The sequence below is a fragment of the Stegastes partitus genome, unplaced genomic scaffold (genome assembly GCF_000690725.1).
Source record: "Stegastes partitus isolate 25-593 unplaced genomic scaffold, Stegastes_partitus-1.0.2 Scaffold457, whole genome shotgun sequence".
In the NCBI taxonomy this organism is placed as follows: Eukaryota; Metazoa; Chordata; class Actinopteri; family Pomacentridae; genus Stegastes; species Stegastes partitus.
Window position 1 is genome coordinate 130,162 of NW_007578188.1, and position 26,413 is coordinate 156,574.

Genomic DNA, 26,413 nt, shown 5'->3' on the forward strand with positions numbered 1-26,413 from the left:
ATAGAAACAAATCTTCTGATCTGTTAAACCACTGACAAAAATAAAATCTTTAAGTCACAGTTGCCAGAATCATCAGTCAATCTGCCACAGAACACAATTGAACACAAAGTAAATGACAAAGTATTATATATAAAAACAACTAATTGCAGCTAAGAAGCATAATACAGTATATCTCATCTAACAAGGCAGCAGATCTATCTAGTGCACATCATCTTACTATTGCATAATTAAGCATATTCTATTCATAATATAAAAGCTGAGGACTCTACTTCATCATATAGTTTGGTTTCAGTTATTCACTGATAAAAAAAAGATAGAACAGATACTGAATGTAATCACACACTAGACTGCAATATGAAAGTACTGGGATGGGATTAAACTGGCTGTAGGGGACAGCACGTGTCAGACAGGCAGAAAGAAGCTCTCTCATTTTAGAGATCTAGGCTTCCCTTTTCTTTTAAGAAATTCTAAGTTTTGTATTTTTCATATGGCTTTATTTTTTATCATGGCTTTTCAGATTTTGTATCTGAGCTGTGCATCAGATTTCATGCATGTATAACGTCTAGACTGGACTATTGTAATTCCTTATTTTCAGGACGTCCCAATAACTCTCTAAAAACCTTCAGCTGATCCAAAATGCTGCAGCCAGAGTTCTGACAGGAACCAGTAACAGAGATCATATTTCTCCCATACTATCTTCTCTTCATTGGGTCCCTGTAAAATCCAGGTAAAATTTAAAATCCTGCTTCTAACATATAAAACTCTTAATGAAACTCTCTTGACTTTGACAGGACGAAGCACCAGCAATAAACCTACACATGATACACATGATGATGGGCACAGACACCCCCCCTCATTTGGGTAAGGACCTGCACAGACATCTTTAGTGCCGCTAACAATAGTTTATTTCAGCTCAGTCTCTGATTTAAGTGCACAGTTCTGGAGGATTACTCTAAAAAGGGACAAACATAATTCTGCTGTTTACCTCGAAGTTATCATCAAGGAGGATTAAATGATTGTCACCCTGATAACTAGCGTGATTTGAGATTTCTAAAGCCACATCTTAGCTTTAGGTGAACCTTAGAATGTGGTTTTGCACAGACAATAACTGTGGATTTTGTCTCTTAACTTTTACAACAGTCACATTGGAATGGATGACTTCACAACCAGTGTGGCCATTGGGTTCTTTTTAACGTACGAGTCATGTCTGCTACATGGATACAGGTATTCTAAGTAAACACTTGATAAAGTTTAGAAATCTTCTGAGATTTTTTAGGTCAAATAAACATTAAAATAGAAATATACAATTAAAAAGTCCCTCCTGCAAAAGGCTTCAGACTTAGCTATGAATTCTGGATCAACACTACTAAGTCAAGTATTAAAGTGACAACTCAGGCTTCAAATATTCACAAATCTGAAACTGACAGACTGTTTTGGACAGAATAAGGCTTGGAGTGCAGTTAAATCCACATACCACAGCCATAACTTTTAGTTTTAGTCACATTTAGTTTGTTGCTCTAGTCTCTGTTTACACCTCCCAGAAATGACAAAAATCACTGGCATGCATCACTTAAATTTGAAATACTGGTCAGTTTAAATGTTTGCACCAGCAAAATTATCTTGTTCCATTAAATATAATCAGGTTGAAGATATTGCTACAACTAGAGGTAAAGGCTATAGCCACCTGACTTAAAAGGTATGGCCCAAATCTTGTATTTGGTCACATGCAGATATGTCCCATAAACCTCAGCAGGTCGCATGCTGTTGAAATTAGGGCTTCTTTGTTGTGGACTTGGTTGGTGATGTAGCTGGTGATTTAGCTGATGATTTGGAAGGACTGCTCTGACAGGGGGTGACCTTCACATGGACAAACAGGGAGGCAGGGGAAAGGCTTGAACCATCCAGTTTGAGCAGTCGGACATGACGATAACCTGCAGAGGGAAAAGGTAGGTCAGGAGAGCAAACAGCTATTCTTATGGTGTCAGTGAGATTTAACAGGTCTTTTGTAAAACTCCCCATATAAAACTGTCTCCTACACACACCTGTGCGGAGACTGGTGAAAGGCAGGGTGTATTGGCCCAGGAAATCATTGCTTGACGTATAGTCATGATCCTCCACCATGAAGCGGACCAGAGCCAAGTCAGGGACATGAACGGTAAAGTTAAAAGTGCAGTCCCACCGCGGGTTAAAGCCTTAAAGGAAAAAGAAAGAAAAACACGCAATGAAAGACTTAATAGATATTTATACACTCTTTGTTGTATCATGTCCATGCAGTGTGTGGTTACCATCGTTTTTAAATAATGTACCCCACAGCAGTGTTTTATAAACTCAAGAGAGTAGCCTTTTATCATCACTGGGGCTGCAGAATATTAGAAAAAACTGACATCACAATAAATCAACCTCACTGTGTATAGCAACTGAAACTGTTACCCCTCTGAAAAAAGAGGTAATGAATTACATAAGGGTAACTCTTTGGTATAATTCACCAGTGCACATCTCAAGGCAGACTTTACGACACCAGAGTTAGTGATGAAGTTCCATGCAATTCTATGCCAGGGACCAATATTATTTACTTTGTACATGCTCCCCTTAGGCAATATTATTAGGAAGCACTGCATAAATTTCCATTGTTATGCAGATGACACCCAGTTATATTTATCTATAAAGCCAAATGAAACCAATCAGTTGGTCAGACTCCAGGCATGTCTGAGAGACTTGAATGACCTGTAAGATTCAGACAAAACTTAGGTTATTGTATTTGGCCCTAAACACCTCAGAAACACACTCTCTAATCAGATCGTTTTTCTAGATGGCATTGCCTTAGACTCCAGTTCTACTGTAAAGAACCTTGGAGTTATTTTTGACTAGTACTTGTTATTCAGTACACATATAAAGCATGTCTGGAGGACAGCCTTCTTTCATCTTCGTAATATCATCAAAATCAGGAACATTCTGTCTCAGAGTGATGCAGAGAAACGAGTCCATGCATGTATAACTTCCAGACTGGACTATTGGAATTCCTTATTATCAGGATGTCCTAATAACTCTCTAAAAACCTCCAGCTGATCCAAAATGTTGCAGCCAGAGTTCTGACAGGAACCAGTAACAGAGATTATATTTCTCCAGCATTAGCTTCTCTTCATTGGCTCCCTTAAAAATCCAGGATAGACTTTAAAATCCTGCTTCTAACACATAAAACTCTTAATGACCAGGTCCATCTTATCTTAAAAACCTTATTGTACCAGATCATCCTAACACAGCCCTTCACTCTCAGACTGCAGGTCTACTTGTGGTTCCAGAGTTTCCAGAAGTAGAATGGGAGGCAGAACCTTCAGTTATCAGGTCCTCTGTTGTGGAATCAGCTCCCAGTTTGAGTTCTGGAGGAAGACACCCTCTCTACTTTAAGATTAGGATTAAAACGTTCCTCTTTGATAAAGCTTATAGTTGGGGCTGCTCTCTTTTTTGTCTTCAAGCAATCTTTATTTGTGATATTTTTTCCTTACAGTATTTAACATACTGTTGATTGTTGTGTTTTTTTGTGGTACTGATGCAGGCTGGAGAGAACTATATTTCATTTTTTTGTGTGTGTACACAGATGCATAGAGAAATGATAAATACCGGAATCTTGAATCTTTTTATGAATTGGGGCAATATAAATAAAATTGGATTGAATTGAACTATGTCTTTTGAGTGTGAACTGTTTGAAACCTTTCTTGTATGGTGTAACATGAACAGAGGCATCCAAAATCATTTTTTTGCTTGGATGGCATTTAGGTCAGGCTTTGCCCTCTTCATACAGAGATTTAAATGGACAAGCACATCAGTTGTGTTGCTGCATGCAGTAGCAACAATAATAAGACTGCTGTAGCTCAGGTGGTCAAGCAGTTGTCCTCTAATCGCGGTTCGATAATAAAACAGAATGCTGCTTTCACTTCTATGTTGTGCTACATTCCTGGTAATGTACAAATGTGCATCAAATTTAGACTTAAAATAAGGTTCTTCTTTACCTAAATTTAGGGCGTGTTGTAGAGGCAAAATATAAAAGTACACACTACAATTTACCAATGTGCCTTAAATGCCCCACATCCAGGCTTGACTTAGAGGCTAGTCTGACAGCCTGTAGCGAAGCTTTTAGTCTCCACTCAGTTACAGCAGTAAAGCTCTCAGACAGGTGTGTGATCAAAGCTTACTTTAAAGGTTAAAATAAGAAGTTTGAAGGTCACATATTCTGAATTTAAAACAAAGTCATTTTTATTTATAAAGGGTTGTCTTGTGCAGCACCATTAAAGATATAAAATAATTTAGTACTTTTATCACAAAATTTGAATCCAAATGTTGAGATAGGTTTACTGTAGTTTGAATTCCTACAACAATTTAGAACTGCAGAAGCTGAAAAAACATTTTTCAGTTTTAGTTTTTAGATAGCTATTGAGACTTCTCTGCTCCCTTGCTAGCTTTTGTGTACTCTCAGTCACACAAGTACATTTCCGGTATTACAGCTGGTTCAATATGTTCATAATTCATTTATATTTTGCAGTGGGAAATTTAAATACCATTGTTGTCAACATGATGAGTTTTCTTCTTATCGTTGTCAATCGGAACGCCATGTATTTCCACCCAGACTTGAGGATCCACAATGGAGCTGGGCTTGTCCCACTCTGGTTTAGGCAGCTGCTGGGCTGAAATAACCTGGAATACCAATGCAGCAAGTGAGTGAAAGCTCACTGAAAGAATACTTTCATGGTGTATATGTGTGGAACCCATGTGAAAACCATTTGATTACACATGGAATCCATGAAATTTCATGTGTTTTTCCATGTGAAATCCATGGGATTACCTGTGGAGAAAAAAAAAAAAAGCGCAGTATTTGTGACATGATAACACATATTACAACACGTGGAACAATTTTTGACATTGTAATATGTGCTTCAAATGTAAGACCCTGTGGTGACATGTTTTAGACATGTGCTGTCATGTGGCACGTTTCAAATGGGCACGTATATTTTTACTTCATTGCCATTTGCCACTCCCCCTCGAACTGCCACCTTATCGTGGTGGGGGAGTTTGTGCACCCGAATGATCCTAGGAGCTATGTTGTCTGGGGCTTCATGCCCCTGGTAGGGTCACCCATGGCAAACAGGTTCTAGGTGATGGGACAGACAAAGGGCAGTTCAAAAACTTCTATTATGAGGATAAAATCAAGGACCGAGACGTTGCCCGGTATGGCGCAGCCAGGGCCCCACCAAATCAATTGAATTGGAAATGTTGTGACATTTGTAATTCATGTGATTTTTCTGAAAGCAAAATTTATATCACAACACAATTTGCAATCCAGATTTCCTCCATTGGTCATATTTGGATTCAAGATGGATAATTATCGTTAAGATGGAAACTGACAATGGAAAGATATTGCTATTCCACCTGTTTTATCATTGACACCTCATTTGTGGCAGGTTTAACACCATCTTACCCGAACAGTGAGCAGGACTGGTCTGTGGGCAGGACCTCCTCCAACATTGTCTGGGTTGAAAGTGGTGGCAGGCTGGTACATGAAGGGAGGCTTCAGGACATATCCACACTGTCCATTCTGCAGGAATCTACCTTGGTTCAGGTCCATCTGCTCCCCAGGTGTCTGGAAGTTCAGAGCAACTAGAGAAATACAACACAGCATTAACCATCTGTCCTTTCTGGAGGGTGGGGTGTGGGAAATCACAGTTACAGACAAAAGAACTAAGAAGGATTTGTATCTGAGTGACATTTTTTCTACTTTTCATTTGATTTATGCCTGCTTCTCTTTTGAATAGAATAACTTAGAAAACAAGCTCTGACCAATCTGACAGCCTCCATTCCACATCTCCTGAGGGTTGTAGTTGGAGGACTGGAGGCGCTGGCCTGAGGGGTAGATCCTGCTGAGCTGGTGACTGTTGTGACGTACAAAACACATCCCTGGAGCAGCAGGACGGGGAAGATTTAGTTAGTCTAGCTTGTCCAACTGTAAGCTGTGGAAAGGCTAATTTTACTTTGTCCTTATGCCTGTTGTAGAATAAATACAATAGGTAGTTGTCTGTCTTTGCTTCAGATCTTATGTATCATCTTGGATGAATGCATATTTTTCTTTCACTTGCAATCAGCATGCAAATTGTATACTTTTACTTTAAAACAAAAGTTGAGACACAAACACATCATACCTGAGTCTTTAACATGCCTGAGTGCTTCACTTTCAGAGAAAGATGACATGTCGGTGGCTGAGCTTTTGGCAGCTTGTTCAAAGCCTTTAAAGGGAACACTGCGAGTGTACACCACCAGGTCTGACAGCTCTGGACTCAGCTTAGACACACCTGGCTAAGATCACACACAGAAATCCATCACAATATTTAACAGTTCATTTGCTAAACAAATGGTAACACAGACCGTTGATTCTATACTACTACTATTTTGAATATGCAGTGGTTCCACGATTAAAAATTTAAGCCAGCACATCAAATTCCCTCCAAGAAACTGGTTGGAGTCACTGCTTCTTGAATAAAGGTGAGCTGGTGGTGTTGTACCAACCTTCTTGTCTTCCTTCTTCTGACCTTTGCTTTTGGCCCGGCTGGCCTCCTCATCTGAGGAGCTGAGGTCTGAAGAGCTGGATGAGCACTCCTTTCCCACCCTCTCCTTCTTTCCCTTCACCAGGATTTTACCCTTAAGATCCTGCGCACACATATCCACAATTTGAAAATTATCATCATAGTGAAACAATCCTGTCACGCTAACACCATTAGAGTTGTTATATACGACTAGGTTTCAACAGTAGTAACGTAGCAGTAAAGGATCTGAATACTTCAGTGCAACACAATCTACAGTGATGGTTAGAAACAAACAAAGATTAACAAAAGAGAGCATGAGAACAAAATCTTAAAAGCAACTTATATAAAATCCTCTGAATGTAATTACAAGCACAGACAGGATAGTGGCGACAAGGGGATGTCACATGCTGAAAAGGTGCCTCCGGGAGTGGGTTTTCTGGGGCACAGATCACATGTACATGTACCAGCCCTCACACAGATGTTATGATTATGTGGAATTGCAGAGGAAGTGGGACGCAGAGAAGCAAATGGCTGCTGATTTCCATGTCTGACAGTCTGCTCTCTGCTGCACACGAAAGCTATTTTTAACCATCTCCACATTCCACTGATATGTGGCAAGCGCACTACAAATATCTTTCTGGACAAATCATTTAATCATCTCGGGTTAGTATTTTTTAATGTTCTTCTTGCAGCAGTGACATTATGTGACAAAAAATGAATGAAGTTGCTCACACAAGTACAAATTACATTCTACTTAAAGACACTAATAATGTCAACAAATATAGTAGTTCTTATGAGGGCTGAACTTTCCTCCAGTTATGAGACTACTTACCTCTGGAGAAGGCAAGCAGCAGGAATCCAGACCACTGAGGGGCTTGGTGAGCAACTTGTCCCCCAGGATGGATTTCAGGTGTCGAGCCATTACTGTCTGCTGCTCCACAGAGCAGTGGTTCTCCAGAGACAGGATCAGAGGGTAGGGAGACGCCTGGGAGAGGGACAAGGGTGCAATGTCAGAAGGAAAAAGGTTCTCTATAGGTCAGAGAAGGGGAAGGAAATTATCATTCATCATGTTAGTGTATGCAATGTCATTGTACACCATGGCTTAAAGCAATATATGTCATTGTTCATATACTATGACTGCCATATACTCATTGAGCACTTCACAAGGAACACCTGTACACCTGCTTAGTCCTGCACTCATCTCATGGTGTGACAGTAGTACAATGCATAAAATCCTGCAGATACAGGTCAAAATGTCTAGAACCTGCTGACTTACTGGGTTTTCACAACCGTCATCTCTAGTTTTTACACATAATGGCACAAAATACAAAAACAAATTAACAACTCAGGCTGACCAAAACTAGACAGTTGAAGACAGAAAAACTTTGCGGGTGTGATCAGTCTCTATTTCTACTGAAGCCTCCGACAGACAGGTTGGAATTTGGCATCAACAACATGAATGCATGGACCCAAACTGTCTTGTGTCAATAGTCAATAATTATCTGGTTCAGTTTAGGACTTTAATATTGGTCAGTGCTGCTCTGAATGCCACAGACTATCTGAGTATTGTTGCTCACCCTGTCCATCCTTTTATGGTCACGGTTTTACCATCTTCTAATGGCTCGTACCAGCAGGATACCATGTCACAAAGAAAAAGTCCTCTTAAACTGTTTGCATTAACCTGACTGAGTTCAGTGGATTTTAGTGGCCTCCCCAGTAACCTCATCTGAATCCAGTAAACCTTTGGAATGTTGGGGGCGGCTGTGGCTCAGGTCACAGAGCAGTTGTCCTCTGATCCCAAAGGCAGTTCGATCCCCCAACCCTCCACAGTTGAAGTGTCCTTTGGGAAGACATTGAACCTGAAGTTGCTCCTGATGGCAGGCAGCACCTTGCATGGCAGCTCTGTCACCATTGCTGTATGAATGTGTGTGAATGGGTGAATGAGGAAACATTGTAAAGCACTTGGAGTACCACCAAGGTAGAAAAGGGATTTATAAGTGCAGACCATTTGACCACCTGCCAAGTATGCAGAAATGATGATATGCTATCATGTCAACATTAGGAACAGAGTCTTAGAGGAATTTTTCCAACATCTTGTGGAATTTATGACATCAAGAACTGAGGTTGTTCTGAGAGCAAAGAGAGGCCTGACCCAGTGTTAGCATGGTGCTCTTAATAAAGTGCTCAGTGAGGGTAAACTTTTGAAATATACTGCCTGGCCAAAAAAAAAAAAAAAAGTCACACACTGTAATATTTTGTTGGACCGCCTTTAGCTTTGATTGTGGCACGCATTTGCTGTGGCATCATTTCGATAAGCTTCTGCAATATCACAACATTTCTTTCCGTCCAACGTTGCATGAACTTTTCGGCAAGAACTTGTATTGACGATGGGAGAGTCGGATCACTGCGCAGTCTTCTTCAGCGCATCCCAAAGATTCTCAGTGGGGTTAAGGTCTGAACTCTGTGGTGGCCAAGTCGTGTGAAAACTACGTCTCATGCTCCCTGAATCACTCTTCACAATTTGAGCACGATCAATCCTGCCACTGTCATCTTGGAATATACTTGTGCCATCAGGGAGGAAAAAATTCATTGATGGAATAACCTGGTCCTTCAGTACATTCAGGCAGTCAGCTGACCTCATTCTTTGGGCACATAACGTTGCTGAACCTGGACCGGACCAACTGCAGTGACCCCATATCATAGCACTGGCCCCACAGGATTGTAGGGTGAGCACTTGGTATGATGGGTGCATCACTTCATCCGCCTCTCTTCTTACCCTGATGCAACCTTCACGCTGGAATAGGGTAAATCTGGACTCATCAGACCACATGACCTTCTTCCATTGCTCCAGAGTCCAATCTTTATGCTCACCAGCAAATTGAAGTCCTTTTTTCCGATTAGTCTCGCTGATAAGTGGTTTTCTTAAGGCTACACAGCTGTTTAGTCCCAATCCCTTGAGTTCCCTTTGCATTATGCGCGTGGGAATGCTCTTACTTTCACTGCTAAACATAGCCACTGTTCTTTTTTTACAATTTGATTTCACCAAACTTTTAAGTGATTGCTGATCACAATCATTCAAGATTTTTTTTTCCTCTTCTTCTAAGACGACGGTCCCCCACGATCCTTCCAGTTTTCAACAATGCGTTCCTAACCCAATTTTAGTAGTTTCAGCAATCTCCATAGATGTTTTCTTTGCTTGATGCATGCCAATAATTTCACCCTTCTGAAACAGATCAATATCTTTTCCATGACCACAGGATGTGTCTTTCAACATGGTTGTTTAAGAAATGAGAAGCTACTCGCTGCATCATTTAGGGTTAAATAACTTGTCGCCAGCTGAAACATAATCACCCATGCAGTAATTATCCAATGGGAGGCTCTTACCTATTTGCTTAGTTAAATCCAGGTGGTGACTTTTTTGTTTGGCCAGGCAGTGTATATCATCTTTGTCCACACAATTTTATTAAACTAGTTAACGTAGAAAAACAATGTGTGCAAAGTTTTAACATTTATCTGTACTGTACACCAATCAGCCACAACATTAAAACCACCTTTCTAATACTGTGTAGGTCACCCTCATGTCGCTAGTTGTGACCCAATAGGCCATGCACACAGGATCTCTGGGGGTGTCATGGCACCGACCATTGACAGTAGATCTTTTGGGTGCGGGTTCAAGGGTAGGGCCTCCGTGCATCATGCTTGTCCTGAGCAATCTCGTCATGTTCTTTGAGCCCCTCCTCAGCAGTTTTTGCAGTGTGGCAGAGTACATTGTTCTGCTGTGGGAGGCTCTGCCATGGGGGGTGTCCTTGGTCTTTACCAATGTTTATGTGGGTGATAGATGTCAAAGTAACATCCACATGATTGTCAGGTCCCAAGGTTTCCCAGAAGAACATTGCATTGCAATGATATGATCAATGTTAGTCTTGTTTCCTGTCAGTGGTTTTATTGTTGTGGCAGATCGGTGTCTATCTCTGCATGAACGTTATAAAGGCAAAACTTATCTCGTATCTTTTTGTATTTAGTTTGTATTTGAAATAACGGCGTCCTGACTCTAATCCTGACTCTACTCACTTTAAAAGCATATTCATTGATAGTCTCAATGACTTCTACAAAGAGCACTTTGGAGGTGAGTGTATGTCCGTGATAGATGACTGGTTCTCCTTTATCTCCATCCCAACAGTCCAGCTCCACACAACGACAGCCATGATTCAGAGCTCTAAGAGAAAAGTAAGAATTTTTAAAACAAGCAAGATTTCATCAGTAAATGTGTAATTCAAGACCATGTAAGTAATCTGTTCTCTTTATCTTTTTCTGTTGGCAACCAGTAGAGATTTCTCATAACATCCACAGACTACCTATAGGGCCATTTGTTGTAGAGGACTAAAGGGTGAGGGCTGGAATCTGCAAATGTGACATTAAAGCCTCACAGCTGCCAAACTAATGGTATGTTTGGCTGGTTCTCATTAGATTGTAAAAATGATGAGGACAAATAGCTGACATAAAACTGTCAGTTAGGTGGAAAATGCCAGTTCCATGCGATAGAAAAATGAACATAAAAATATAGTACTATTACTGATCTACCCAATCTTTTCCTGACACTAATCTGGATCTGTGTCATAGTGTCAGCAGGAAGTCCAGACAACCCCACTGCAGCTCATCATATGAGGTCTCTGCAGCCCACCCTGTGTCAACACTGAACTAAAAGTGTTTTACAAAAGACAGGTTTCAGTATTACAAACAAACTGCTTGATTCACAAATGTATATTTAGTTTACAGCAAACCTTTTTTTTAAAAAAAAAAGTAGCACAGAGCTGCTTTCCTAAACTTTTTTTCCAGTGATGAAGTCCCACGAAGAGGACTGGACAAGTGGTGTCTTGCTATTGCAGAGCTTTTCAACTGCACTGATCATCTCTGCCAGGGAAATGGGTATTGCTTCCCCTGCCTATATATGTTACAGTAACCCTGCCCAGCAGTGCTGCTGTTGCAACATGGACCTGTTTTGTGGTTACACACAGGGGATCAGACTAAGGATGTATATTGTCTGCACAGGCGGCTGTGGTTAGAGTAGGTTGTCCTCCACACTTGAAGTGTCCTTGGGCAAGACATTGAACCCAAAGTTGCTTCCAATGGCAGGCAGCACCTTGCATGGCAGCTCTGTCACCATTGCTGTATGAATGTGTGTGAATGGGTGAATGAGAAAACATTGTAAAGCACTTGGAGCACCACCAAGATAGAAAGGAGATATATAAGTACAGACCATTTACCATTTGTGCAATGTCTGCTGACGTTGAATAAAACTGTTCACGCACTTGGTAGAAATAAAGATTTCTGCAGTCTTTGTGCAAACATTAAGTTCTCTGACATACTGACCATCCTAAACTAGGAAATGCCTCTCTTTCTTTCACTGTCAAACAATCTTCTATGGCCAGTTTAAAGTCAAATGAAAAAGACTTTCTACTGCTCTGAACTCTTACACCAGTTTTTGATTGGGCAACTAAAGAAGCTGCAGCTTTTCTGGCTTTCAAATATTTGTTTGCTGCTCAGGAAACCCTGGGCTCTAAAAGGTTCTTAGATTTTCACAACAGGATTTAATGGCCTTTGACAAAGGCCAACCAAACCAATAATTTAGTGTCTTACAATGATGTATTGCATTTGTCACTAATGGTGCGAAATAATGATGATGTGACTGAGTGATCAAGAGAGTGGCTTTACAAAATGCTTAGGTACAGATAGGTGCATACCATTTGCACACATTTCCTTTCTTACCGTATGTATGGCTCTGTGCTGCTATCCCCAGTCAGCTGGTCCTTAGTGAGGTAGGTGTTGTGGGATGAGGAGATGAAGTAGTGTGCCAGTGGATGTTTCATGTCTTGGTAAACTCTAGCATGCTCCGGGTTTAACACACAGTTCTCCTTCGAAAGCATGTACATGGTGAAACCATTGGGGGTCATGAAATGGTTCTTCTGGGCTGTACTGGGCAAAAGGCATGGACAAATATCAATGAAAGACAAGAGATATTTTAAATATAGCAAACTGGTGCTAGTACTTATAGAGCAGCCCGTTTAATACAGCTAAATAATTGTAGCTGTCTTCCAATGGCTATACAGATGCAAGACAAACGGCTGTCATTTTTGATTTTGATTTAAAATGCCAAAAAACTGGTAATTTCTTAGTAGTAACTACAGCCACAGTTATCAGGTACTTATAACAGTCCTGAAACTCATCCCAGGCAGTGTCAGAACCATTACCACCTTGAGGCTGAGTGAGTTTGGGCTGTCAACGGGCCATGCGCCATGTCATTTTGGGGTGAGAATAAATACCTGGAAATCCCCATCAGTCAGTTAAAACTAGACAAATCTCCTGGAAGAGAGTTGAGACAGCTTCAAGCACCAAAAAGAGATGTCTGGTGACTTGGGATTCATTTTACTTTTTTACCAACTCCTCAGAAATCTGCTGGTAGTTTGCCAACTTTGTCTGTGTCCTGTTTGGTGCTGGGCTCTTCAGAATTACTATTCTAAACCCTCCAATAACTCCTCTGTAATGTATTGTTACTTGCAACCGTACCCCACTCGTTCAGTTCATAGGTGAGGATGAGACTTTGAGCATGGATGAATGAAGAATCCTCCCCCTGGTCCTTTAAGAAATCCCTCAGGTCCACAGTGGAAAGTACACAGCCATTTGCAGAGTAGCGGATAAATACAGCATCTAGTTCTGGTCTCCGTAACAGTTCTCTGCAGAAAACTTCAATCTCTCCATGGTCCAGACGACCATCAGCTGACCGATCACATTTCTGTCAGTGAGACACAGATCATCAATCGTTTAGGAGTAATTATCTTGTTTCAAAATGGTCCTAATTGTCAGCCCAACAGTTAACTGAAATCTGTTATTAGTCAAGCAAATGAAGTACAAGTCAAATAAATTACTTCTAATTACTATACCCTGGAGTAAGTGTGTGTCAGGCTACCTGGAAGAGACTGCGGGCATATTGGTCACTCAAGTCAATATTGATCATCTGCAGCAGCTTCTGCACCTCATCGTAGCTCATTTTGTCATCGTGGTTCTGGTCGGCCCGACTCAGGTAAGCATGAATCCAAGTGGCACACAAACATGGTCAAGGCAGCAGCAAGAGGACAAAATGAAACAGTAGGTTTGTAGTTTGACGAATACAAAGCGTTGAGCGCACAACTAATATTTACCTATAATAATCTGGATATAATAATTCTGCCAATAGATTTGTGCTAGAGTTCAGCCTTTCTTTTTTTTTAAATTCCTTAAATCCATAAAGTGGAAGATAGCAAAAGTACAACACGTTTTTCAGTGGTTGTCTGTCTAGATTGTCAGTCTTCCAAGTCACAGTAATCCTACGTGCTGCAGCAGAAAGCAACTGGACTGTGTTTTGGTTCATGAAGATGTTTTGTCTTTCAATCAGGAGGCTTTCTCAATTTGCAGAAGCCGTTTTGTCAGAACTGAGTCCAGCTGCCCCCAACTTAAGGACTTGGCATTTTCATTGGTGGCTTGTTACATTATTGGCCCTCTAGTTTGGGTCTCTTTGATGAATGAACAATCATGTAGTCACACAACACGGTTTAAGGATATTGGTCAAGTTTCTCCTTCTGTGTCATGTTCTGCACCCTCTCCTGCAGGGTTCGGATGCCGCGAGCCCAGTGCTGAGCTTCCTCCTGGCTCTGGCAGAGGAGATCCAGGCTCTTGCGGGGCCCTTTGAAGACCACTGTTAAACACCGGCCCTCAGGTACTGAGCCAACCATCTGCCGCAACATCTCTGACTGGCAACCCTCTCGAACGCACTCCACCTCCATGATGGAGACTGAGGGATGAAGGGAAAAGAGGCACAAGGGATGAGTGAAAATAAAAAAACAAGTGCTGCCTGATTAGTTTTCCATCCTTTTAGAAGGTGATGTTGACTCCAAGTGGAGCGTTCCACTGCTTTGTTATTTCAAAAGTGTATTGCTTTCAATGGGAAAACTAGCAGTCACTAACAGGTATTCAGTGGTTTAGTTTAGTTTATTGTTTAGTGTTAACCTGTCTTGTATTACCACAATGGAGAAATTTGACATCTTGTAAAGGCACTAAGACATTCAAGCTCACATTTTGTTATTCACATTTACAGTCTGCTTACTGTTTCCATCTCTAACAGTATTTGAGCTGTACTAGTATAATATAACACAACCATACACTGATAGCCCCTTTGCTCTATAGCAGAAAGGTTTTAATGCCAAGTAGGTTTTCACATACAAGGAACTTAACTTGGTGTCTTACTGCATACCAGTAAACAGTAAAATTAGGATTAAAAAGTGTTGCCAGTTGCATGTTTTGAGTGTAACAAAATCAATGAATAATAAATAATGCATATGCATAGCTCAAAACAACAACTCACTCTCTGTGAAGTGTGTATTTAAGGTGGTTTCATTTTGAATCACTAAACACACTCATGAGCTCTCAAATAACTGATTTGTATCAACACACACACACACGCACACACACACACACACATACACACACACGCACACACACTGCAAACAAGGAAAAGACTAAATATATATTGCCTGTATTCATCACTTACCTCTTTAAATAATTCTGCCCTTTAATACAGAGACTTTCCATGTTTTCTGGATTTCTGTACAGCAAATATTTGTCACACTCCCACTATTTCAGCTAGTACCACTTTTACTTCAGTGTACCATATTTACTGGCAAATTTGGATTTAAGTTCGGAGTTTGTGAAAACAAGGTTTACAGGGTATGTGTCTTGGTCAATGACATGTTTGGTTTGGGTGTATGTGGACAGCAGCTTGTACTGGGGCTCTGCAGGATATTATGTATGTGTGGAGACAGTGTCAGTTGTACAAACACATACACAAGTCAAGTGTTTCCCTTCCAAACAGAGCTGTTTGTTCATCCAACACACACTGGTGTGAATTTCCCGATGAATGTGACCATATGTACACTTTGTCAATCCCAGCACACTGTCTGCCAGATATGAATAAAACAAATTAAACATTGGTGCTGACCAAACAGCAGCTCCTGTTTGCTCATCTATTCTTACCTGTGGCTTCACTAGACACTACATACAGTTCCAGGAGTCCTGTGAGATCACAACCTGACAGAGTTCGGTGCACACTGTGAGTTAACCTTACAAGCAGTGGGGAATTCTTTCTACAATATATCAGATCTTTACTGAAGTAAAAGTTTCAGTATAAAAATGTAAATTAGATGTTTACAGGAGAACAGGAACTGCAAACAGACATCTGAAACATGACAGAGAACCTCAAAGAGACACTGATTTACTATGAAGGAAAACAAATCAAAATGTTTGGGACCTTTCAACAATACAATTAACAAACTGAATCATGTTTTTTAATGCAAAATTTGAATCTTTAAAGAAAGAGTAGCATTATTCAATTTAATTTAATTTTATTTTATTTATATATGAAGATCTTATTACTTGATTGACCTTATCTGTTCAATAAATACAGAGAAGTATAACAGTAGAGTGGAAGTTTAGCATCTCCCTCTGAAATGTAGCAAAGCAGAACAGAAAATAAGAATTCTCTGCTATACTACAAAGATCTCAAAATTGTGCCCAAGTACAGCACTTGAGTGAATGTACGTAGTTACTTTCCACTGCTGCGATTTTCTTAGATGACAACAATAAGGAGTACAGGTATATGGTTTCTTCTTTTTTAATCAGACAATGAGTATTTTTAAGTAGGAGGTGTTTTTTTTTTTTACCTTTTACATGTTTAAACTGTCATTTCAGTCTTCCTAAGAAACATCACTGACGTCTGTGGTGACGTGTTTTTATCAGCTGGTGGTTTACTGGAGGCCTGACCTGCCTGGCAATCTGTCAGATTTGCCCAACGGGCCACGCCTCCTGCCACCCGGTGGTCTCTGTAGGAGAGCGTCCCATGTGTGGGACAGCATTAATGCCCCCTCATCCTGTTCATGGTGTCTTTGGCTCGCCTCCTGATTTCTATGGCCTCCTTGAGCCAGCGTTTAAATTTGTTGCTCTCTGATGCGATGATCTTTGTGTTATCCCAGTCCATGGTATGGTTGTTTCTTTTACAGTGGTTTGATACGGCTGATTTTAGGTACCTAAAATCCTAAAATCAGCTGTATCAGACCACTGTAAAAGAAACAACCACATCATGGACTGGGACAAAGCAAAGATCAAAGAAACATGTAAAAGGTAAAAAACAGCTCCTACTTAAAAATATTCATTGTCTGATAAAAAAAAAAAGGAACTGTGTACCTATAATCAGAGTAGACAAAATGAACCTTATCACGCATATAAGGAGTACATGTCAAAAATGACAGTTTGGCCTTACTTAATGAAAGTGAAAAATGCTCATTCTATGTATCATGTCCTCTCTCAGTGCTTTGAGAGGCTAGTCACTCCTGTGCACATAAAACTAATTTTGCTTCCCTGTACAACATGTTCAGTAAATTAAAAAATAATTCTGCAGTGGTTAAGAACAAGAAGTCCTTCACCCTAACTTGAGTAGACTGTTAAATGCTGGTATTTCACTGTTGGCTAATGCATTCAACACACTTTGGTATGGAATTATGACCTGTGACCATTCAAGCTGACTTTTAACATTTTCCTTTGATTTTCTTACTAAAGTCTCTCCAAACAGGGTTTTAAGACACTCAAATAGAACATGAAAATAAATCGAAATGCAGAGGTGTATAACAATGCAAATAGTCTGTTTTGATATTTTTTGTTATGCTACCAAGTGTAGTAACTATTGCCATCATAATAACTTGTCTGCTACACGGATTTAAACATTTAAGCTAACCCTGTGAACCCCCGGCAGTTTCTAGATATTTTCTTTTCTTGCTCTTGTCACATTTTTGCTCACAGTGGGCACATTCTTCACTGCAATAGAAAGTCCTGCACCTCTATGGAAACAGTACATCCATGGCAAGAGGCAGAGAGAACTCAGAAATGTCATCTGTGCATTTCGACACAGTTAGAATGACATTAGCCGTGATACATTCAGCATGGTGAAATATTTTTGCTAGAGTTGGTGTGGAGAGTAATGAAAAAGTAATTATGAGAAGAAATCTTACTTCAGGGTCACAGGCCAGACAGTTCTGCTAGACCACCCAGTCAAGTTACAGTGAACCCATTTGATCTAAAACTGGTTGGATAAATTACTGGGTTTAGATGACAAGATTCCAAGGTCTTGTATGGACACATGAAGTCCAGTTACATCTACCTACATGTTTTCAGAAGCAGGCAGGGATGAGTGTGGGACAGCCAGGTTTCAGCCACAAATGTGAAATTCACTTCAGCTACAAGTGTCTGTCTGGCTAAGAAGAAATGAGATTCTTATTTACATGTTAGAGGTTCACTAATAAAGAGGGGACACATAGCTGTAATGATTTACAGTGTCATGAAGGCAAGAGATGCAAGACACACACCCAGTTATTATACAACACACACAAACCTGCACACATAAACAAGTGCCACATCACAGGCAAATCTAGTCTTGTGGCAATTAAAGGCCTTATACTGCATTTGGGATGCTAACATTGTGGTTAACCCATATGGTAACTATATAGCAGCAAACCAAAGGCTCCAGGGCCGACTCCCTCCACCTTCTGATGTCCTATAATCTCACTGTTTGAACTACAGCACGACTGGTTGCCATCTCATGCTGAAAATAGAAGAGCTCTATAATCACAGCGTCGTGTGTGACCATCAGATAGTGGAGGAGAGGGAGAGAGTAGCAAGTAGCACTTAAACTGAACAAAAATAGGTACAGTGTAGCCATGTTTTACCTTACATGCCCAGTCAGCAGTGAGCTCTTCGGAAACTGGAGAAGGAAAGGCTTCTTGTTAGCAATTATCATACAGAAATGGTTCTTAACCTCTGGGTGGGGCTCCTTGAAGGATTATTTTAAACGTTTAACCCCATGAACTTAAGTCTCTCAAGTCCTGCACCTCTATGGAAACAACTATGGCTAGAAGGCAAGATAACTCAGGAGTGTCCTTCTATAGTATGACGCGGTTGCAATTCCATATATTATTAAAAAAAGAAAGAAAGAAAGAAAAAGAAACAGCTGAATTTCTTTGATTTTACAAAAAAAATGGAATCAACATACACAACATTTTTCCTAGTGTCCAAAGGTGTTGCTGATGCTCAAAAAAAGGTGTCTCTACATGCTACAGATTTTTTTACTAGTCACTTTTTACAACCTCTACAATCTCTGCCTTTTTTCCACCACTCCACCAAAGATGTTTCACCATGCTCAATGCATCTTCCAAGAACTTCCAGACAACATGCCCCTCTGTATTTTACTTTTGAGTCATGCTGCATTTACTGTATCGATCCAGTGTGTTTGATTTTGCTCTCAGTCGCTCTAGTTTGTTCACACACGTGTCTCCTCTTACCTGTTGTTCAGCTGACTAGGTTCTGAATTTTTTGTCATATTATTTGCAGCTGAATCAGGTATGGCTTCTCAGTGGTGTCGAGCAGCGCGGGGTAATTTGATAAATTGTTTACAGGACCTGCTGTAAACATTTTATTTTGGTGATTTTTAACAAGAAATATCACACACTTTTAAGCTTAGATCTGTTCATTTTTTAAAGATGACATTATTTTTAAACCAGACGGAAACTTGAAAGTGCTTGTTCTAGAAGGCTTCCACGCTTCAACAGACTGCATATCAATTCTTCTCACTCTAACCCTTTTCGGTAGTGGCTCACGCTATTGCCTCAGGTCAGTGTGTCATTGTATCTAAAGGCTGTGGTCTTCTGATCGGCCATAATCCAAAAGCTTTCTGTCATTCAGAGTGCAAATGGGGATAATATTGAACATTTTCAGACAGTCTTCAGTCAAAAATGCTACTGGTGTTTCACCAGAATGTAAACATGAAAATAGACACAAGTAGAGAAAAGCAGTAAATACCATCCTAATAGCTATGAGTCGGTGCCACTGGTGTTACTGAACCTATAATAAAAATGCTTAACTGGAACTCTTCCAAATCTGATAGGACAGAATTGAAGCACAACCAATGCTACACCCATTTTAACCAGACTAAGACTCAGCCGCCTCTTTATTAAATGTGATTCTAGAGTCAATAGTGAGTCACTCGTTCATGTGATTCTTTTCAACTTAGTTTGACTCAACATTTATCTGGTTTTAGATAGCAAAGAGTTTGAAGCATGTTGTAAGTTTTGCTTTCTTACACTTTCTAATCTTATTTCTACATCTACCAAAAAAATGTAACAGTACCTCTTCACTTTAACGAAAAGACTGTTTAGCTTCCACTTCATAAGTGAGTGACTTAGGTCTTGTCCAAACGGCTATGGATATTTTGCCAAATAATATATTTGGTTCTCTCATTTGCATGCAATGGTGTTTAGGTCATTAAAACTGTGATCTAAACTGCAGAGCTTTAAAAACACCAGGTTGTGTCCAAAAACTAACATTTGAGAAGCAATGATGTCACACCTCAAATTCATGCATGTCTATTGTTGCTTTAAGTAGGAGCATAGAGCCTGACACAATGACAGTGGCACATATAGTGTTGCTTCACAAATATGTTTGACCACCACTCATTGTCAGGTGTATGCCACAGCTGCTCTAAATTAACAGCACTGGTAATTACCAAAATCATTCCGTATGTTTCTGTAATGGTTAATACACCAGTATGTAGAAGCTCTTTAACCAAATGATATTTTAATGCTAAAATATAATTATTATTGTTATCCATGAATTTTCAAATTTACTGTTTTACAAAAAATAACAAATAAATAAAACTGAAAAAACAGTAAAGCACATTATTATTTCTTGATTAAGATGTCAAAATAAAGTTATTTACTTTCATTTCTGAACAGAAAAAATAGTTTTAGTAGTTGAATGTTCTGTTTGATTCATATCTGTCTTCTCAGAGAAGCCCAGTGGCTCAGATTTGGGTATAAAAAGATGAATTCAGTTTGAAATTCCTCATTCCTGTTCAGAATGGTAAAACATGGAGAGCTGAGCGGCATTAAAGCACTTCATGATGCTGGATGGTCCCTGAGACAAACAGGGAAAGACATAAAGTGCTCTCACAGTGTGGTCAAGTATGATTTGGATTCAAATAACAAGACTGGTTCTTAGAAAACGCTCCAAGGAAGAGGCAGGAAAACAACGTTAACTGAAGCAGATAAATGCTTCGAGATCACAGTCTGAGAAAGTCTCCAGAATGACCATAAGAGACAACTGATGGCTTAAAGGGAAGAAGAGCTGCTAAGAAGCCTTTATTGAGGCCTGCAAACATTCAAAAACGCCTCAGATTTGCCAGCAAGCACAAACGCTTGACTGTTGATGACTGGAAGAAGGTCCTCTGGGTCCAAGTTTGAACTCTTCGGTCAGCATTGTCGTGTTTGTGTCCTCAGAAAAGGTGGAGAACATTTTGATGACAGATGCATTGCACCCACAGTGAAACACAGTGGAGATTCCATCATGAACACGAACGTCTACCACAACACCTCAGTGCATCATGGAATCCCTTCTGGACTGAATCATGGGTTCATATACCAACAAGACAGTGAGACATACTTCACAGCTGTGCAGAGACTATCTGACCAAGGAAAATGAATCTGGAGTTCTGGAACTGATGAACTGGCCCAGTCAAAGTCTGGATTTGAATCCTATTGAACAAACTTGGGATGTAGTATAGTCCAAGGTTGATCACACAAAAGTTTAATCTAAAGCAAGTCTGTCTACTGGAGGAGACTTGAAGCAAGATATTGAGAAAATTAATTTATTAGGAAAATATTTACTGAGATGAAGACCAAGTGAGAAGTAGGGTCTTTTTCTTATAGACTTCTATGCAATCAGACTTCTCTCTATGACCAGAAGAGTCACCCCCTGCTGGCTCTCCTGTGTTGGTTTCACTTTCCAGACCCAGAGGCTATGTCCATAGTTTATGTACAGTCTATGGCGTGGACATAATTTATTTGTAAAAACAGAGAGGGAAAAAATCAAATCGAGAAAAAAATGTGTATGAATGTGTACAAAGCCTCAGAAAGCAACACTTCCTTTTCACTCTACCACTCATAACATGTAATCCTGCTTTATCAAATTCAATCCAAATGAATTTGCTTGTTGTTATGTGATGCCAGATGTGGTTGTGACAGGAACACACACCAATATACAGCGGAACACAATGAGCTAAAAAATGTTGATGGTGCAATAAAACCCAACGACTTACAGGACTGTTGCTCCTTGGCCCGACTGGATGTTTTGTGCGACTGACACCAGACAGTGACACCATCTTCCAGCAGCTTTAGAGTTCGTCGCTTCTGCCAGCGAGGTGAGCGTACCTTCACACATGAGATATTAATCCATTAAAATAAACTGCATGTATTGTTTTGGCCAGCTACTACTAACAGTTGCTTGTAGTTTGTAATCAGTAATACCTTCACCATACTTGAGCCCTGCAGCATCTGCTTCACATCTTCATCATCCTGCACTCCTAGAAAGCAAACAGATGATTGAACAAAGACAGATATAATGTCATGTAAACTGAATTGGATTATGAAATGATGGGAGTAAATACACTAAAAATGTGATCTTGTGAAAAAGATTTCATTGCAAGGCTTAGACAATGTTGTGTTTTACTTCAGAAGGTGGCCCTAAATGTAGACGCACACTGCAGGCAGGTAGATGTATTAAACAAAAAGCAAATTTAGACTTAAAGGCTAGCAGAACAACAAACAAAAAGCAGCTACAGATCCAGGTTAAACAAGCATCCAGACAGAAGTCCAACAAAATAAACTGAAAGAACAAACTGATGCAAAAGAAAGTAAAGCTTTCGATCAAACAGGGGAGGTGAACAGCCAAGAAATACAGACAACCTGACAGCTGATGGGACAGACTACCCATACACAGAGAACAACTAATAAAGACACAATGTAAAATTCGTCATTCAATATTTTGAAAATAGCCATTCTTTCATACTTTCCACAGGCTGCAATATTACAGTCAGTGGTTGAATTTCATGAGTTGGTATTTGTACAGGGCTGCAAGGTGGATCGGTGGTTAGCACCGTTGCCTCGCAGCAAGAAGGTTGCCAGTTCGCGTCCCAGTGAGGACACCCGAGATCTTTATGCGTGGAGTTTGCATGTTCTCTCCAGGTTCTCCGGCTTCCTCCCACACAGTCCAAAAACATGTTGAGGCTAATTGGTGATTCTAAATTGTCCGTAGGTGTGAATGTAAGTGTGCTTGGTTGTCTGTCTCTAAGTGTAGCCCTGTGATAGACTGGTGACCTGTCCAGGGTGTACCCTGCCTTCGCCCTAAGCCAGCTGGGATAGACTCCAGCCCCTCCACGACCCTAGTGAGGATTAAGCAGTGTATAGATAATGGATGGATGGATGGTATTTGTACAATGTTGGCTTCAAAATGTCTATTTTGTGTGATACTTGCACTCATACAGTCATTTCACTGTTTATGTTTTGTTGTGATATCAAAGCTGGTATCAAGAATTGTAGAATTTCAGCGGTATTGGTACCCGCTGACAAATTTCTGGTATTGTTGCATCCCTAATAGTGAACACAAGGGAGCTGATGCACACAGCTAAAGAGAAAGATGTTCTCCCCAGGAGTTGGCAGAGCTGAAGGAGTGTGAATACTGGACACCAACACAACACACCAAGACCCGAAAAGTTGCTCTGTTGGATATGACCTTCATCATATAGCAAACTTATAAAGTGATAACATGTCAGTGTTTTTTAAATTACTTTTTATTGTGTTGCCCCCATGTGACCAAAAAATAACCTAAAGGCAGTTTTTGGGAGAGACATTATCAATTTTATCATTTGTGTCCAAAATGTCCTCTTTATTGTTCTTCATTGAAGGAAGTTTTAAAAAGTCCTTGTTGACAGGTTGTCACCATGCTGAGGGCTCTGCTGTAGTGAAGATGTGATGACTCATCAGTTTGGCAAGACATGCTTGAGAGCAGCTTGATCGCAATCATATGTAACAAATACTCTACAAACACTCAGAGGGCTGTGAAAAGAAAAGCAAATCACAGGTTGCTAGGTTTCTGTCATGGAAAAGAGCCCCACACCATCTAATCAACGACCAATAGAATGTGTGAAAGTCAAGTTATCTCAGATTTTTTATGAGGGCACTCAGGGGCTTTCTAATCAAACAGCTGTATGTAACCATATGAGAGAAAATAGGTAATAAATTAGACCGTGTCGACCATGCAAAGGAATCTTTTAAACTCTTTGGACGTTGCCTTTAAACTCTCCTTCCCAGAGTCCAAGCTGAGTAAGTCGAACTCTGAAACAGGAGGCTCACTGTAGCTTGGTAAGGGCTGGGTCACCACACACACACACACACACACACACACACATAAACATAGTACTGTATTCATATTACAGGATCCACAGTAGGATCCTAATGCAACAGAAGTCAGCCCATTACCGAGAATTGGATCTTTTATTACTTCTCATCATGGTGGTGCTCTACTCTACATATCAGAGTAAAAACTGTGTCAGAGCATGAACACACTTCCTCTGATATTTACGGTCTCAGTGCTGCTGCTTGTGTTGGTAATGTTTCTGCAGACATAAGCCAGACTCTGGAGAGCAATCATAGCAGCCAATGTTAACACTTCACCACTGTCAACATTTATTGGGTCACTTGGTTGTTCTGTGCACCAGCATACTGAGTGGCTACGAACCACTTCTCATTGTCATGATTAGCTGACAACAGTTACCATACAAAACTACAAGTAGACCTTGTAAGATCGCTGTTGCAACTATTACGGAGAAGTGATCAGGATGATTATTCAGTCATAAAGTGGATACATTCAGTTACTGTCAGATTAACAGAAAAGAGGAAATGTCTGAAAGGGGCTTAGCAGACCTCAGCCAGAGGATCTCCGTCTGCATTCAGGCTCGTAAGGGATTAAAAGTCAGAAATGTAATCAAGGGCATGGTGTGCCTTAAAGGCAATCATTCAAATTTGAAAATCAATTCCAAAACATAAAGGTAACAAACCACAGTCAGGAAGCCAAAACTTCCATTACATGGATTCGTTCATTAGGTTGAGTTGGTTTTGGCTGAACTGGCTAATTAGTAATACACAAACTGGAATGGATAACAATTTCCAAACTTTTTTCAGATAGGAAGCACCTAACTTTAGAACTGTTTCAGCAGTGGAAGGAGAAAGGTTGAACAATGCCTCGTAATCAAATGAAGTTTGTTGTCAACGATAATGAAGATGTTCCTGCTGATAGACAACCAGTTTTTAGCATGTGTTGAGTAGTTTTGATTCTTTTCTTATTGTTGGAGTCAAAGAGAAAGAGCTCTGTGACTCGCTGAAGATGGAAACTTGATTTACAAGGGGAGTAGAGAAGAGTAAAGGATTGAAGCTTGAGGCAGAAAAACTGTTATATTGAACACAGAGAAAACACTGCAGCTATTATACTAACCCAAAGTCCTCAGTGTATAAATGTGAAAAAAGTGGCAGTTCAGTGCAGAGAAACACCCGTCAGGCTGCTTGTCAGGGCGTTACTGCTGAGGCTGGACAGGTCTGCAGCAGTTTACACGTACAGCTAACTTCAACTGATTGTACAACAGCATTTCATCTAACCACTCTTTCATTAGTGATTGAACAGGTGAGTATTGTCTTCATGAATTAATCACTTTGCCAAAAAAAGAAGGCCAAATGCTGTCACAGTTACCAAGAGCCCAAAGGGGCACCTTCAAATTGTTAGTTTTACCCAACATTGTTCCATTTATTAGAGTTTAAAGCCCCTTTCAGACATGCCCTCCTTTCCATTAATCTGGTGGCATTTGAATGTGTCAGCGTCATGTCTGAATGAGCATCCTGCTCACCTTTCTGTAAAAGTCATGACGGCCACCTCACCTGGAGGAACACTGATGTATCACCTTCAACACAATCTCAGCTACATCATCACACAGACGTGCAAGTGACTGCACTCTGAGCTGGGTGAAGTGATTTAGGCAAGACTTTGTCCACATTTCAGTACCAACACTGGTCCAAAAACATCACAGCACCACGAGAGCAAAAGACACAGTGTGCATGCATGCCTTACTGTTGGTAAAGTAGCACTTAGATTATGTAGTTTAGGAATCATAAGTAAACAAGGCTTTAGTCATTTGGACCGTTTGATTAGATGCTTTTGGTTTGGATCTAGTGCGTTACTGTGTATTACATATCACTGGGTGTTCTGTTTAATATTTGTATGGCAAATATCATGTGAGTTTTTTTCTGAATGAAGCTGTGAGGAAAATCAATGGAAAAATGACCATTGTGTGAGTGACAGAGTGCTGTCGCTGAAGCAGCCTGAGGAAGCAGCAGAGATTCTACCCCGCGTCTAAGAAGGGCTTAAGACTGTAGGTAAAAGCAGCAAATCCTCCGTTTTCAACAGGCATAACTGTAACATTTTTGCAATAAAATTACTAAAACAATTGTTCAGCTACTACAATATTTTTCACTGACTAGTCAAAAATAATTTCTGCTCCAGTTTCAAATATGATTGGGCTGTTTCATCTACAGCTGACCTGCTTTTCTTACTCTGTGGCTGGTGAAGTGACAACACCTGCCAGGTTAGTGTAGGGAAGTATAAATATAAAGCAGTGTGGAGGAACCTCATTGTGCCCTGAGGACGACATCCAGACCCTGCTAAGACTGAGGAGGATAACGGTCCCCCTTCATTTAGTTCTCAGAGCTCGGAGCGCAGCAGCTGGGACACAGACACTCACCCAGGTTCCTCAGCGGGTCGATGGCCTTCGACTCGGACGTCCCGGCTCCATCCTTCCCCTGCGAGGCGGCTTTCCTCCTGTGGCCCAGCAT

At 40.4% G+C, this 26,413-nt stretch overlaps 1 protein-coding gene across 1 annotated transcript; it reads right to left on the reverse strand.

The window, feature by feature from the left end:
* Positions 1–1,770: 1,770 nt before the first annotated feature.
* Positions 1,771–26,413, reverse strand: LOC103360666 (1-phosphatidylinositol 4,5-bisphosphate phosphodiesterase delta-3-A-like). Its single transcript, XM_008286514.1, has 16 exons — positions 26,323–26,413; positions 22,004–22,059; positions 21,796–21,907; positions 14,166–14,394; positions 13,534–13,663; positions 13,134–13,359; positions 12,336–12,537; positions 10,641–10,785; positions 7,402–7,554; positions 6,553–6,693; positions 6,189–6,342; positions 5,830–5,946; positions 5,471–5,649; positions 4,554–4,689; positions 2,043–2,192; positions 1,771–1,931 (listed from the first exon to the last, which is right to left on the reverse strand). Exons 1-16 carry the CDS (start codon positions 26,411–26,413, stop codon positions 1,771–1,773), a joined length of 2,382 nt encoding a protein of 793 aa, XP_008284736.1.